The sequence below is a fragment of the Cnephaeus nilssonii genome (genome assembly GCF_951640355.1).
Source record: "Cnephaeus nilssonii genome assembly, chromosome: 15".
NCBI lineage: Eukaryota > Metazoa > Chordata > Mammalia > Chiroptera > Vespertilionidae > Cnephaeus > Cnephaeus nilssonii.
In genome coordinates, this window is record NC_137086.1 from 43,936,277 (window position 1) to 43,952,762 (window position 16,486).

The following is a 16,486-nucleotide window of genomic DNA, read 5'->3' on the forward strand; positions in this document are numbered from 1 at the left end:
TACAAGAACTAACCAATGAATGCATAAATAAATGGAACAAATCTCTCTCTCTCTAAAAATCAATAAATAAGATAGCCAAAATATTTAAATATTCCATTATTGTTACTTATTTCTTAGCTGAATGTTCCTTAATTCAAATATTGGAACAAAGTCCATGCAACATCAGTTGGTCTTTAAGTAACTGTCTTCCTTGTTTTCTAAATACTACAGCAGATACTACCACATTGCAAAAATGGCTTTACTCTTCTTTCCCACAGCAAGAGCAGACACTTGAAGAAATGACCTATTAGACACCTTAGGTCTCAAAATGTTTAAACTCAGGTCAGGTATGTGTGTATAACTCAATTTCTACTAACTCCTCCCCACAGTATTTTTGCTTCCCCCCGCCCCCACAAGCAAATTTGAAATGTCATCATTGCTCAGCTTCTCAACCCTCAGCTTCTCACACATTTCATAAATAAGCCACTCACTAATTCTATCTTTCTAAGTTGCTGTCAGCTGAAAGCTTGATTTTGATATGTGATTAAATCAATTATTACATGGTTAACAGATACTGCAAACTATCAACTGCAATGATATAAAGAACCAAAATATATACCTTTATTATCCTCGATGTCCAGAATATGCAAACTCATAAATACAGTATGTAGTGATTGACTGGGGAGGGCGGGGAGACAGAATGTAAAATGACCACTAATAGGTATAGGATTTCTTTTTGGAGTGATGAAAGTGTTCCAAAATTAGATTATGGGTGACTTTTGCACAACTGTGAGTATACTATAAAACCACTGAATTGTACACTTAAATGGGTGAACTATATGGTATATGAATTGCATCTCAATAAAGCTATTTTTAAAGGTATTATATTTTACTGTTAAACTTAAAAGTTATATGGTATTGGAAGGAAACTAGGCTTTGGGTGGTAAGGACACAATAGAATATACAGATATCAAATTATAATGTTGTATATCTGAAATTTATATATTATTAGCCAGTTACCTCAATAAATTTATTTTTTAAATTTAAAAACAAAATCTGAAATAGCAAATTAAGAATGAATGTTAACTGCTAGTATCCACAGAGCAAATTAAGGAAATAACCTACTGAATAAGTGATATGAGAGAAAACTAGAAATATAGAGATGGGAATATGGAGCTATTTTACATGAGTGATTTGCAATCAATATTTTAGCATTAGTGCTACAAAGCTGGAATCAATATTATTTTAAAAACAAGACAGAACCCAATATCTTATGAGCCTCTTTCCTCATCTGCAAAATCAAGACTTGCAACTAACAAAATAATATTTAAGATGAAGAAAGAGATGGCTGCTTTCCCAAAGGGATTAACTAGGCAAAAGCCTCTATATGCATGATATGCTTGGGCCTTTCAGAATTACAATAAAAAAGGAGAGGCACTCCCTTATGATATGTGGAAATTGACTAACATTGCATGAGTGTTCAATATTAAAATAAGGAGTTATATAATGAAAAAGTCAAGCTACTGTGACTCCTCAAACAAAAAGGAATGACTGGAAGAGTAATTTGGTATACTAGGGATAGAAAGCAAGTAATGATTCACAAGTAATAGTTGGCAAAAGAAAGAGTCTGTCTGGTTAGGCAAATGTAGCTAGGTAGATTTTTGTGAAGAGCAGGAAGATGGACATACTAATCTTATATCTGCTATCAAATTTGTGTTTCTGTTCTTTCATTCCTCTTCAGTTACAATACCTAACTCAAGAACAGCTAAGAATCTGGTGCCTAAAAAGAGCTATCTCAAAAGATGGAAGAAAGAGAAAAGACTATGAAGAAGGGTAGAGGAATTTGAGATAGACAATTAAGGGTAAAGTTAGGGAAGAGAGCCTACTGCCTTAATCAAACCTGGCTAATGACTGTGATGAGAAAGCAGGGTATAATGATGATGGGGGTGCATCCAAGGAAAAGCATGCATCAAGTCTGTGCATGCTACTGTCTCTGAATGGGATAACGAAAAAATGTGAGATCAGCCCCTATGAATACCGGCAAGAGGCAAGCTAGACTAAAGACAAAAACAGTATTACTTGTATTTTTAGATGTTCAAGTGATTGAATCTTGGGTCTGACAGTAAGATTTAGGGTTATCTGCCAAAGACAGGATAAGGCCAAAAATGAAAAGCCCCTAATAATGATACAGGGAGTTAGGAAAAGCAATTAGAACTGATAGGATAGTGCAGAGGTTCTCAAACCCTTTTTTTTTACCATGTCCACTTAGGGCAAAAGATCCCTTAATTCATCTAACCCCATAAAACCCCACTTTCCAGTGAGAAAAGAACTCAGTGATGACAATGAAGTTTATATATATATATATATATATATATATATATATATATATATAGTGTTTTTTTTAATTGATTTCAGAGAGGAAGGGAGAGGGAGAGAGAGAAAGAAACATCAACAATGAGAAAATCACTGATCCGCTGCCTCCTGCACACCCCAAGGGGATCGAGCCCAGCTGACCAGGAGTCAAACTGTGACCTCCTGGTTCATAGGCTCAACCACTGAGCCATGCTGGCCGGGCACAATGAAGCAAATTTTAGGAAGAATGGGTAACTTGTATTCGAACCATAATGCATATATTCTATGTCAAGATACAAGAAGCTCTAACCAATTTGGCTCAGTGGATAGAGAGTCGGTCTGGGGACTGAAGGGTCCTGGGTTCGATTCCGGTCAAGAGCACATGCCCATACATCTACACAATGGAATACTATGCTGCCATAAAAAAGAAGGAATTCTCATCATTTGCAGCAACCTGGATGGAATTGGAGAACATTATGTTAAGTGAAATAAGTCAGTCAATGAAAGAAAAATACCACATGATCTCACTCATTTATGGATAATAAAGAACATTATAAAATTGAACAAAAAGATAGATACAGAGACAGTAAAGCATCAAACAGACTGTCAAATTACAGGGGGAAGGTTAGGGAGAGATGGGGGAGATAAGAGATCAATCAAAGGACTTGTATGCATGCATATAAGCATAACCAATGGACGCAAAACTCTGGGGGGTGAGGGCATATATGGGAGTGGGGTGGGGGGGGCAATGGTAAGATATGTACACATATAATACCTTAATAAAAAAAATTGGAAAGAAAAAAAAAAAAAAAGAGCACATGCCCAGGTTGGGGGCTGGATTCCCAGCAGGAGGCGTGTAGGAGGCAGCAGATCAATAGTTCTCTATCATCGTTGATGTTTCTGTCTCTCCCTCTCCATTCCTCTCTGAAATCAATAACTAGAAAATTACAGGCCAATATTCAGTTGATACAAATATGCATTACTATTCAGTGGAGGGTTAACATTATAAATCACAGCAAACTAAATTGATCAGTTGAAGTCATTTATCATATAAGCCAAGAACTACAGCAACGGAAAACCACAACCAACTCAAGACAACACTGATGGTGTCTGAGAAAGAATTCTTCCTAAAAACTCTGGTAATCCCAGCTGCTCCAGTGGGAGCTTTGCTTGGCTGCGTACTGCAGCTCAGCAGCCAAATTTCTTAGTAGCACACTGAAACAGCATCCTCAGTAACTCTAATAACATCTAGTTTTGTGAAAACCAAATATTAATAACCATTAATAATGCACTTATGATACTAGTAAGTAACCTTCGGTTTTTATAAACGATGAATGAGGATCACTCAAAGACTTTAAGAAAATGAATAAAGAGAAAAGCATTATGATCACGATGGATGGTCATGTTCAAGGACAGCACTTGGAGAACTGTGCTAACAATGTGCCCTGGAGAAGGAAGCTGTGCAGATGGAGATGAGTAAAGTCTCCAGTCTGCCCCTCCTTCAAACAGTCTTTAGAAAGGCAATATTCCCATGAAAAAAAATCAAGCAGTGAGTAATAACTCATTTTTGAAGGGAGAAGCAGTGACCCAAGACGGTACAAGGTGGATAAGACAATTACCTAAATACTGGCTACATGGAGATCTGAAAGGGCCAGAGGAAGGATGAAGCTGAGTTAGTTCTAGGGGCACCAGGAACCTGAGGGGAAAGGGAAAGGAAGCCCCACATTGGGCTGGGTGAGTAATTCACAAGTTCAGGTGAAGGGAATCCCCAATTGAGGCAGGACAACAGAGGTGAAGAATGCAGCCTCTAGATCCAGGCTGCCTGACTAGGAATCTCAACTCCCCCACTTTATTTTCTCAATAACCTTGTTGGGCAAGTAAGTCACTTAAAGCCTCACCCGTAAAATGAAGGTAATAATAGTACCTAACGGGATTGTGTTTCGGTTTTAAGAAGTTGTATTTGTAAACTGCTTAATACAATGTCTTGCTCTCTATATAGTAAGTGATACCTAACTTTGGTTCAATAAATTGAGGGAAGTGGGGGTTTCTTTTGACACCTCCAAGTAAAATGGAGGTGTGGGGGCAAAGTAATGGTAACGGGAGCGAGAGGGGGAGGTAAGTTTTTCTCGGCGATGAGACTGCCGCAGGCTGCACCTTGGGGAGAGGTGGGCCTGCTCCCCGGGTTAAGGGAGCACCCGCTCCCAGGAGAGGGGCACGGGTCGAGGGAAACTTCCTTCCCGGCCTAGGATTTTCAGGAACTCATTTCTGAGAAGTGGTTGTGATTTTAAGGAGGCAAGAGTTTAATTTCCAAGCAACAGACCATGGGGAGAAATTCTATTTTGTCTGCAAAGCAGAATGGGGCTCGAGTCGGAGGGAGAGGGGAGATGTCCTGGGGGAAGAGGTGATAAAAGCCACCATCTGTCCGGCGCGTTCCAGTTGCCGGGCGCGGGCGCCGGGCAAGCCTCGGAGGGAGAAGGAAAGTTGCCCCAGCCCGAAGGAAGGCAGGGCTGCCTTCAGGGTACGTGGGCTGTGGAAGACGGCGATCGGGAAGGGACCCCACGTCGGGGCTCCCGAGGGAGACCCGCCCCGCCAAGGGTGGAGGTGGCTCGCCCGGCTCTCCGAAGGGAGGGGCCGGCGCTGACCCTGCGACGGCTGGGCAGACCCATGGCCCCGAAGGAGCCCAGCCCCCCGTCCCGCTCGTGCCCCCGTGGGTAGCCCGGGCCCCTGGATACCTGAGCGTGGGCCCGATGCAGGCCGTGTCGGTGCTCTCGATCTCTCGCAGGATCCGCTCGTGTTCCGCCGCTGTCTCCAGGCTCTCCGCCTCCGCCATCTTACCCCGCTCCATAGACTGGGGCGCCCCGCAGCGTGCCCCCACCCCCCTTCAGCTCCGCTCACCTGACGCTCCCACTCTCACCCCAGGTTCCCGAGCCCCCTCAGTCTCCGGCTGCCCGCAGGACGACCCCTCCCTCAGGCTGGACACGCCCCCTTGCGTCACCGCGTCCGCCGACGTTCCACGCAATACCCTCTGGGATTGGTAGTTCTTTGGGAGATGTTAGGCAGGATTCCGCTCATATACACATTAAGTCCGCAAATACGCGTGGAAAGCCGCACTTTAAACCAGCAACAAGTAACGACTGTGTATGCAACGGTGATCTAATCAGGCACTGGCCCTAACCCTACAAATTCTTGTTTAAGACCCTTGCCACAAAGTTCAAAAGGCTCTACAGGTTCGAAAAATAAGAAAGGATAAAATTAAATTAAATTAAATTAAAAATAATTAATATAATATATAAAAAGAAAGAAAAATAAGAAAGGACTAACTAGGTTTCTGTGGACAGCTGTCTTGCAAGCTGGGAGGTTGGGGATAGAGGGAGAAAAAACTAAAAGAACCCAAGCCAATCCAGAGAATCAAGCCCAGAGATCACTTGCCGGTGTGAAGGATTCATAGCCTGGGCCCAGAGGTTTAAAAAGGTGTGTCTGGAAGGTATGAGGAGATCTCAGAAAGCCAGCAAGAACTTTATTTACTCTATGTAGATAAGTCGTAGTAAGAGGTGGGGCTGGAAAAGTACTTTGGAGAGAAATACTGGGCTGAGAAATGTGTACTTTATTCTGACTCCACTGACCCAATGACCAATTGTATCAGAAGCGCCTAGAAACTTTTGTTTTTAATGCTGATTAAAGGTCCTACATTAGGACAATCTGGTCCACACATCTGCATTTCATAAACTCCCCAGATTAGAATTTTGAAATCATATGTATTGGTCAATGCTTGAATTTTTACCTAACACAAATGGGAATCCATTGAAGGTTTTTAAGAATAGTGACTGAACAAAAATCGATCCAGAGACAAATGGCTGGGGAGGTGGGGGATGGGGGGGGTGGTTAGAGATCAACCAAAGGACTTGTATGCATGCATATTAGCATAACCAATGGACATAGACACTGTGGTGGTGGGGGCTTGCCCTCAGGGGTGGGAATGGCTGGGCGGGGGGGGAGGGGAAGGGAAGACGGTCAATGGGGGAAAAGGAGACATATAAAACTTTAAACAATAAAAAAGAAGAAGAAAAGAAAATTTAAATGACCAATAAAAAATAAATAAAGCTGATATCCTTGTGGGGTTAAAAAAAAAAAAAAGAAATACTGCCAAAACCGGTTTGGCTCAGTGGATGGAGCGTCGGCCTTTGGACTGAAGGGTCCCAGGTTCGATTCCGGTGGAGGGCATGTACCTTGATTGCGGGCACATCCCCAGTGGGGGGTGTGCAGGAGGCAGCTGGTCGATGTTTCTTTCTCATCGATGTTTCTAACTCTCTATCCCTCTCCCTTCTTCTCTGTAAAAAATCAATAAAATATAAAAAAAAGAAATACTAAAATAATATTTTCCTATTCCTATAATTTTCAGTGATTTCTGGATTTATAAAATAGATGTTGAAAATTGAGGATACTTATATAGTTCAATTCCAAATAAAAATCACTGAAATGCTCACAAAAAAAAAAAGAAGAAGAAGAAGAAGAAGAATAGTGACACAATCAGAACCTTGGCATTAAGAAATTTGATCAAAAGCAAGTGTGCAATGTGAGCAGAAATAGAAAATCTGCAAGCAAGGAAATGTTATAGAAAAATTTAAAGCCTAAACCAGGGAAGTGGCAATGAAAATGAAAAAGAATGGACAAGTAGGAAATACATTTAAAAGCAGAATTGGCAGGAGTTGCTAGATATGAGAAAGGAGGACCTTGGATATTACTCTGAGGTTTGAAGCAGAGTCACTAGGAGAATTGTGTTGCCATCAACAATAGCAAGGACAACAACAACAAAAGGCATGTAAGAATTAAACTAGAAGTCGAGGCTAAATAATATGTACCAGAGCCATACTATGGATTATTATGCAATCATTGAAGAGAAAGAGAAAAGACTATATTCAGAGACGAAACTATCTTCAAATTGTAATATAAGTGAAAAAGCAAGGCATGAAACAGTACGTCTTCATTTGTTTTATTCAAAGGGTAAATATTATATGTTAACATATATATAAAATATTATAAATACATCAAATATTTCTGAAAGGATACCCAGGAGGCTGTTAACAGTAGTGGCAGCAAGGAGAGGGACTGGAAGCAAGAGGCCTGAAGTAGGAAGAAGGTAGTTTTAAGTTATGTATGTATTTTGGAATTCTTTCTCTTGTGCATGCATTACTTTCTCAATAAAAGTATTGAGTCAGTATTAACTAAAAATAAATTTTAAAAAGAAACAAACCAATAGTGAAGAGAATGGGTTACAAGTCCTGGTTTGCCAGGTAATGAGCAAGTTGCTAAACCTGTCTGTGTCTAGATCATCTCTGGTTGTCCTCATTTTATTCCATTACTTATGTTTAACCCATTCCAGATGGATGTAGGAAGGGTACAGAGAGCATGGATCTTTTTATAAAGATCTCTTGAAATACATGGCAGAGGGTCCCTTCAGTTACCCATTTTAGCATCTCAATCAGCAAAAAGCGTTTAGTCCAAGTCAAGAAGCAGACGGATGTGTAGATCAGATATATATAGAAGTGGTTAAACTAGCTTCTGCTACTTTCAGCAGTTCTTTTGAGCCCCACAGAGGCCAGAGATCTCACATATTACCAACAAGCATGTGTGAGTCTGGAGTGACTCCAATAGGAAAGCCCCAGTGAAGATGGCCTGCCCTCTAAATACAGAGACTGTAAATAAGTTCAGTGCGGAATGACCAAGCAAGCACTAGACTTGGAGTTGTGGTGCCTTTGATGCTGGTCCAGCATGAGTAGTTAAAATGTTGAACACTTTCTGTGTGCCAGGCACAATACACAAAGTAAGCACTTCCATACAGCATTAAATCCTTACAACAATCATTTGCAATAGATACTAAGTATCACATTTTACAGATGAGAATGTTAAGAGAACTGGTAATACCTCAAGTCTCACAGCTAGTAAATGATGAAGCTGGTATTCAAACCCAGGTCCATCTGACCCAAGCCCCATTTCCTGATCATTGGGCCATACTGTCCCGCCCATACCCTCCATTGCCAATTTATTGTGTGAGCTTCAGCTAATCACGCTGCCTCTAAGCATCTGCTTCTACATTAGTATAATTTATTAATGATTTCTCAGACCCCTTCCAAATTGTTCTGAAGACCTCATCTCAAGACTACCTCTTTCCACTTTAAATGAAGTTCTTTTCTCTTTTCCTGCATCCGTAGATTCACAGCAGGGGTGGGGAAGCTTCTCTCTGCCAAGGGCCATTTGGATAGTTATTATAACATCATTCGCGGGCCACACAAAATTATCTACTTAAAAATTAGCCTGCTGCCAAAACCGGTTTGGCTCAGTGGATAGAGCGTCGGTCTGCGGACTGAAAGGTCCCAGGTTCGATTCCGGTCAAGGGCATGTACATTGGTTGCGGGCACATCCCCAGTAGTGGGTGTGCAGGAGGCAGCTGGTCGATGTTTCTCTCTCATCAATGTTTCTAGCTCTCTGTCCCTCTCCCTTCCTCTCTGTAAAAAATCAATAAAATATATTTTAACAAAAAAATTAGCCTGCTATATTTGATCAAACATTTAATTAACTCACCCCTAATGCCTTAGCAGGGCCAGACCAAATGATTTTGTGGGCCTTATACGACCCGCAGGGGCTGGACGTTCCCCACCCCTGATTTACATTGTCAACATTCTCAATATTCCCACCACTGCAACTTCTAAACTGTTATTCCAAAACCCTAATTTTTCAACTTCCCTTTGAAATCTAGGTCATCAGGTTGTGCTATGGTCCTCTGCTAATGCTCATATTCCTCAGAAACTTCCCCACTTGGCTCACAGTTATTTCCTCTCCACTTCATTCTCTGCCATCATCCTGAAGCACTTCAACATCAACCTGGATAACCCACCCAACACCTGACCTCATGTATCCCAACTACCCCAGCCATGTTCCTCATTCCACACAGATAATACATTCATTCATGAGCATACTTTTTCCCTACCATTCTGCCTCATCCTGAAGATCACAAACTCTGACATTCCTCTTTCTGCTTTTTTCCATACACCTGTTCATTTGCCTAATTTCTCTGGGACCCACACGCTATTCTATGTAATATATTGGCACCTTTTCCCTTTTACGTTGGATTTTTTTTTTCTAGCCAAGCTTCCAAATCAGAGAGATTGAGTTTGATTCCTGGCTTCTTCATTAATCAGCAGGGGAATTTGGGTGTTATTTGGCTTCCTTAAGCTGCAGTTTTCTTATATATAAAACTAGTGGCCCGGTGCACAAAATTCATGAACGGAGGGGGAGTTCCCTCAGCCCAGCCTGCACCCTCTCCATTGGGGACCCCTTGGGGGATGTCCGACTGCCGGTTTAGGCCTGGGATCAGGCCTAAACAGGCAGTAGGACATTACTCTCGCAATCTGGGACTGCTGGCTCCTAACCACTCACCTGTCTGCCTTCCTGATCGCCCCTAACTGCCTCTGCCTGCCTGCCTGATAACCCCTAACCCCTCTGTCTGATCACCCCCAACTGCCCTCCCCTGCCAGCCTAACCTCGCCCCCAACTGCCCTCCCCAATGGCCTGATCTTGCCCCCAACTTCCCTCCCCAATGGCCTGATCTCACCCCCAACTGCCCTCCCCTGCTGGCCAATTTAGTTCTGATTGGTCGGTTTCTATGCCAGTCAGAATCAAAAGCTCCGCCTCCTTGGCAGCCATTGGCTCCTCACAGTTCACCCAGATTTGGTTCTGATTGGTCTGTTTCTATGCCAGTCAGCATCTCCAGGCCTATCTCTGGGCCTGATCAGACAGGTGGGGCTGATCAGTAGCCCCCTTGGAGGCCTGGAGAGAAACAGAGGCGCAGCTGCCACAGAGGCTATGAATCAACAGCTGCCACGGAGGCTGTGGATCAGACCCTGCCTCTCTCTCTAGGCCTCTCTCCGGGCCTGATCCGCAGCCCCCTCGGCAGTCAGTGCTGGGTGGCGACCCAGCACTGACTACAGGACTGACTTCCGGTGTTCGGTCAAGCCTTCAGTCGTTTTGGACATTACAGACTCTGGGTTTTTATATCTTAGGATAGTGTTTATAATATATGCCTTAGGCAGCAATAAGAATTAGAAATAATTAATGTAAGCACAGAACTTGGCAGAATAAATGTTAGCTGCTACCTACCACATGTACTCCTATGAGTCATCAATTTGACTAAGCCTTCCCTACTTTTCAGTGTCCTTTTACATCTTGATCTTCACCACACCCATATTGCCAATTCCTCCCCCTTCTATTGTAATGGGGAAAGAAGACTGTGACCATAGCAACTAGCTCCAGGGCACATCTGAGCTGCTCAATATCATTTGAGCCCTGAGGGCTGCTGACCCATTCTTTGAGTTTTGTTCCTTCTCACAGCACCCATGTGCAATCCTTTGCTCTCTACTTAAGATCCCAGCCCTGCTCCTATCCTTCTTACTCCTAGAAGATACCTTCACATTTGAATGACCACCATCTATTATTAAAACCTTATTTTCCCTCCCCTTTACCATCTTTTCATCCAACTCCTCAGCATCTCCTATGTAAGAATGGGGATCTCTATCACCTTCCAAAGTCAACTTCTCCCCTGGGAAAAGTTCACACAATTATCTCTCTTCCCTCTTACAGCTTCAGTCTTTCCTTTTTTGCTTTATCTTAGTAAAAATAGCCAACAGGCACATGAAAAAATGTTAAATATCACCAATCGTCAAAGAAATGCAAATCAAAACCACAATGAGATATAACTTCATACCTGTTAGAATGGCTATCACCAAAAAGACAAATGAGCCCTAGCTGGTTTGGCTCAGTGGATAAAGCATCCGCCTGTGGACTGAAGGGTCCCAGGTTTCATTCCAGTCAAGGGCACATGCCTGGGTTATGGGCTCCATCCCCAGTTGGGGGCGTGCAGGAGGCAGCCAATCAATAATTCTCTCATCATTGATGTTTCTATCTCTCTCTTCCTCTCCCTCCTTCTCTGAAATCAATAAAATATATGTTTTTTTTTAAAAGACAAATGAGCCGAAACCGGTTTGGCTCGGTGGATAGAGCGTCGGCCTGCGGACTCAACCTTGCTTCCCTTCATTATTTGGAAATGTATTTTACACTCACTCTTTCTCTTTACCTACCCAGGTTCGATTCCGGTCAAGGGCATGTACCTTGGTTGCGGGCACATCCCCAGTGGGGGGTGTGCAGGAGGCAGCTGATCGATGTTTCTCTCTCATCGATGTTTCTAACTCTCTATCCCTCTCTCTTCCTCTCTGTAAAAAATCGATAAAATATATTTTTTTAAAAAAAGACAAATGATGTGTCTTATCAAAGACAAAATAATTGGCAAGGATGTGGAGACAAGGGAACTCTTGTGCACAGTTTGTGGGATAATAAATTGGTGCAGCCACTATAAAAAATGGTGTAGAGGTTCCTCAAAAAATTAAAAACAGAACTACCACATAATCCAGCAATCCCACTTCTGGGTATTTATCCAAAGGAAATGAAAACAGGAACTCAAAGAAATTATCTGCACTCCCATGTTTATTGAAGCATTATTCACAATAGCCAAGTCATGGAAACAACCTAAGTATCGAACAACAGATGAATGGATAAAGAAGATATTAGATAATAGATAGATAGATAGATAGATAGATAGATAGATAGATAGAGGAATATTATTCAGCCAGGGGGAAAGAAGGAAATCCTGGCATTTGCAACAACATGGATTAAGCTCGAGGGCATTATGTAAGTGAAAAAAGTCAGTCAGAGAAAGACACACTGTATGATATCATTTCTAATGGAATCTAAAAAGGCCAAACTCATAGAAACAGTAGAGTGGTGGTTACCAGAGGATTGGGGATGGAAGAAATGGGGAGATGTTGGTTTAAGGGTACAAACTTCCAATTATGAGTAAATTCTGGGGATATATAGCATGGTCATTTTAAATAATAATGCTGTATTATATACGTGAGAGTTGCTAAGACAGATCTTAAATGTTCTCACCACACACACACACACACACAAATGTAAATATGTGACATAACGGAGGTGTTAGTTAAAGCTATAGTGGTAATTGTTTTGCAACATATACCTGAACCAAATCTTCAATTTGTATATCTTAAACTTATACATTGTAATATGTCAATTATATCTCAATAAAGTTGGGGAAATTAAAAAATTTTAAAAATGGCTCTTCTCAACCTTGCTTCCCTTCATTATTTGGACATGTATTTTACACTCACTCTTTCTCTTTACCTACCACTTTTTCCTTAAGTGTCTTAACTCAGACCACTTCTGGGAAACAGCTTTTCACAGGTGATCTTAAGCTTTCTAACCACCAAATCCAAAGGCATGTTCCAGTCATCATTTACCTGATCTCTACCCATTACTTGACAAGTGTTGCCCCCAAACACTGAATGGAGACAGGTAACCAAAAGAGAAAGGGAGTGGTCCTCCTTTCATACCCTTATCCCAGGTCTTCACGAAATGTTAGTGAGCAGGCCTCGTTGACTACCTGTACTAGTATATACTTCACTGCATTATTTCTCCCAGCTCTTCACTCTTCCATGTGACTTTGCAGTTCCTCCCACTACAAGTAGAGTGCACTTCCCTGACCCTTGACTTTGATCTGGCTAATGGGAAAGACAAGCAGAGGTCTGAAGTGTACATACCAGGTTGGGCTTACTCTTTTGCCTTTCTGGCATTACCATGAGAAAAACATGCCTAACAAAGCCCACTGGTCCAGTAAAAATGAAAGATATGGAGCAGAGCTACCCAACCACTCTACAAACTGCAGCCTGAAGCAGAGCCCCTCTGTCCCAGCTGACCACAAACTCCAAAATGAGAAATAAATACTTTTTGTTATAAGCCATTGCCTTTTTGGCTAATAGGCTTTATTGTAACAATAGCTGTCTAGTACACTCTACCTTCTTTCATAAAAGTTTCTCTTCCCTTAGCTTCTGGGACAGGTAACAATCCTGGATCGCTCCTCCCCTGTTTGTATCTTCTTAACTTTCTTCACCATTTTTTTACTCTGTCTACCTGGTTGGTCCTCTTCTCAACCTCCTTTTCTAGCCACTTCACAATGTCTCCCTGAGTGATCTCATTTTATTCCAGAGGGTCAAATATAATCTCTTCTGTTGACACCTAAAGCTCTCCTCTAAACTTCAGATACAGATTTCTGGTTGCCTTCTGGACATTACTGTTTAATATCCTGCTCCCACTTCAAACTCAATATTTTAAACAAATTTGTAAATTTCTTTTAATATATTTTTATCGATTTCAGAGAGAAAGGGAGAGGGAGAGAGAGATAGAAGCATCAATAATGAGAGAGAACAATTGATCGGCTGCCTCCTGCATGCCCCCTACTGGGGATTGAGCCCACAACCCAGGCATGTGCCCTTGATTGGAATTGAACGTGACCTCCTGGTTCATAGGTCAACTGTTGTTATTGAGTTGAAAGAGTTCTTTATACATTCTAGATACAAGTTCCTTATCAGATATATGCAAATATTTTCTCCCATTCTGTGGGTTACCTTTTCACTTTCATTATTTTGTTCTTTGAAGGACAAAAGGTTTTTATTTAAATGATATACAGCCCTCGCTGGTTTGAGTCAGTGGATAGAGGGTCAGCCTGTGGGCCGAAGGGTCCCAGGTTCGATTCCAGTCAGGGGCACATGCCTGGGTTTCGAGCTCAGTCCAACGTGCAGAAGGCAGCTGATCAATGATTCCCTCTCATCACTGATGTTTCTCTCTCTTCTTCTCCCTTCTTCTCTGAAATCAATGAAAAAATATGTATATTTTTTAAATGATGTCCAATTTATCTATTTCTTCTTTTGTTGTTTATGCTTTTGATATCATATCTAGCAAACTATTTCCTAACATGGTAATGAATATTTATCCTATGTTTTCATCAAAGAGTTTTATAGTATTAGCTCTTATATTTAGGTCTATTTTGAGTTAACTTTTGTAAATGGTGTGAGGTAGGGCTCTAACTTCCTGTTTTTACCAAAGGTTGTTTAATGGTCCCAGACAACTTATAGAATGATGTTATTTCCCTATTAAATTGCATTAGCACTCTTCTTAACAACAATTGACCAGCCCAGCTGGCCTGCCTCAGTGGTTGAGGATCGACCTATGAACCAAGAGGTCACAGTTAGATTCCTGGTTGGGGCACATGCCCGGGTTGCGGGCTGGATCCCCAGTGTGGGGCATGTAGGAGGCAGTCAATCAATGATTCTCCCTCATCATTGATATTTCTATCTCTCTCTCCTTCTCCCTTCCTCTCTAAAATCAATAAAAATATTTTTAAATAAATAAATTAACCATAAAAGTAAAAACTTATTTCTAAATATTCAAGTATATTCTAATGAGCCTTATATCTAGTCTTATGACACTACAGCACTATCTTGATTACTGTATCTTTGTATTAAGTTTTTATATTATGAAGGGTGAGTCCTCTAACTCTGTTCTTTTTCAGGGTTGTTTATATATTTCCAATTGAATTTTAAGATAACCTCATCAATTTCTGCAGGAAAAAATTCCAGTAGGCTTTTGATTGGGATATAGTTTAGTTTAGGAAGTATTGTTACCTTAACAAACTTTTCAACCCATGAACATGGGATATTTCCTATGTTACTAAATTTATTCTTAAGTACTTTATTTTCTTTTGTTTGGGTCTTCTGTTTTGTTTTTTGGGTCAGTCTAACTAAAAGATTTTCCATTTTTGTTGATGTTTCAAAGAGCCAACTTTTGGTTTGTTGGTTGTCTTGTTTTTCTATTATCTTTTTAAATACTTTTTATTGGTTTCAGGGAGAGGGAGAGAGAGTTAGAAACATCACTGATGAGAGAATCATCGATCAGCTGCCTCCTACATGCCCCACACTGGGGATGGAGCCTTCAACCTGGGCACATGCCCAGAGGGGGCATCAAACCTAGACTTCCTGCGTCATGGGTCAACACTCAACCACTGAGCCATACTAGCTGGGCTCTATTATCTTTTTTCTTTATTTCTTCCCTAATCTTTATTATTTCCTCCCTTCCATCTATTTTAGGTTTAGTTTGCTCTTTATTTTTTTTTCTAGTTTCTTAAGATGGAAGTGTAGGTTATTTATTTGAGAATTTGCTTCACTTCTAATACAGGCATTTGTAGCTAGAAATTTCCCTCTTTTAGTGCTATTTTAGTGCATCCCATAAGTTTTGGCAAGTTGTGCTTTCATTTCTATTCATCTTGAAATATTTTCTAATTTTCCTTATGATTTTTGACCCACAGATTATTAAGCTTGTGTTGTTTAATTACACATACTTGTGAATTCCCAACTTTCTCTATTGATTTCTAATTTAATTCCATTGTGGTACAGAAAACGTATTTTATTTTATTTCAATCCTTTTAAATGTATAGATATGGTCTATCGTATCTATTTCAAGTGTTCCTTGTGCACTTAAGAGGAATGTGTATTTTGCTGTTGTTCAAGTCTTCTATTCCCTTGTTCCTAGTTGTTCTATCCATTACTGAAGTAAGATAATGAAGTTTCCAACTATTATTGTTGAATGGATATCTGCTCTTAAATATCTCCCAGATGCCTTAAACTCATTATGTTCAAAATTGATTTTATACTCTCTCCTTTCTCAAATCCATCTCAGTTAATGGCACTAGATGCTCACAGTAACTCAAAAATTATTCTAGATTCCTTGTTTTCCCTTATATCCTCTATCCAATAGGCCATTCCTCTTTAACCCATCTATCCCTGCCCTACTTAATTTGGGTCCTTGCACCTAACACCAGGACTATTATAACCAATTTACTTGTCTCCATTCTTGCTAATGTTGTTCATTCCACCTAGAACAACACACTTTTTTTTTTTTAAGTATGGTGGTTTTATTAGCTTCCTTGAGCTGTTGCAACAAATTACCACAAAAATGATGGCTTTAACCAACAAATTCATTCACTCACAGTTCTGGATGTCCAAAATCCATTTTACTGGGCTGAAATCAATGTGTCAGCAGGACTATGGGGAGCTTTGGGGAGCTTTGACTCTTCCAAATTATTTTTGTGGCTTTTAGCATTTCTCAACTGTAGCTGCATCATTCCAATTTCAAGGAATGGATTATCAACTTATGTCTACCCTGTTCTTTACACTGTTTTCTCCTGTGTGTGTTTGAA

General features: G+C 40.9%; 1 protein-coding gene across 2 annotated transcripts in view; it reads right to left on the reverse strand.

Annotated features, from left to right (window-relative positions):
* Nucleotides 1–5,267, reverse strand: part of EXOC6B (exocyst complex component 6B) — a 516,821-nt gene extending 511,554 nt beyond the window's left edge. For both annotated transcript variants that reach the window (XM_079791731.1, XM_079791730.1), the window contains exon 1: nucleotides 5,064–5,267. In XM_079791731.1, the coding sequence (XP_079647857.1) occupies nucleotides 5,064–5,176 (113 nt within the window). In that variant the 5' untranslated portion in view covers nucleotides 5,177–5,267. The remainder of the gene's footprint in view (nucleotides 1–5,063) is intronic.
* Between the last annotated feature and the right edge of the window lie 11,219 nt (nucleotides 5,268–16,486).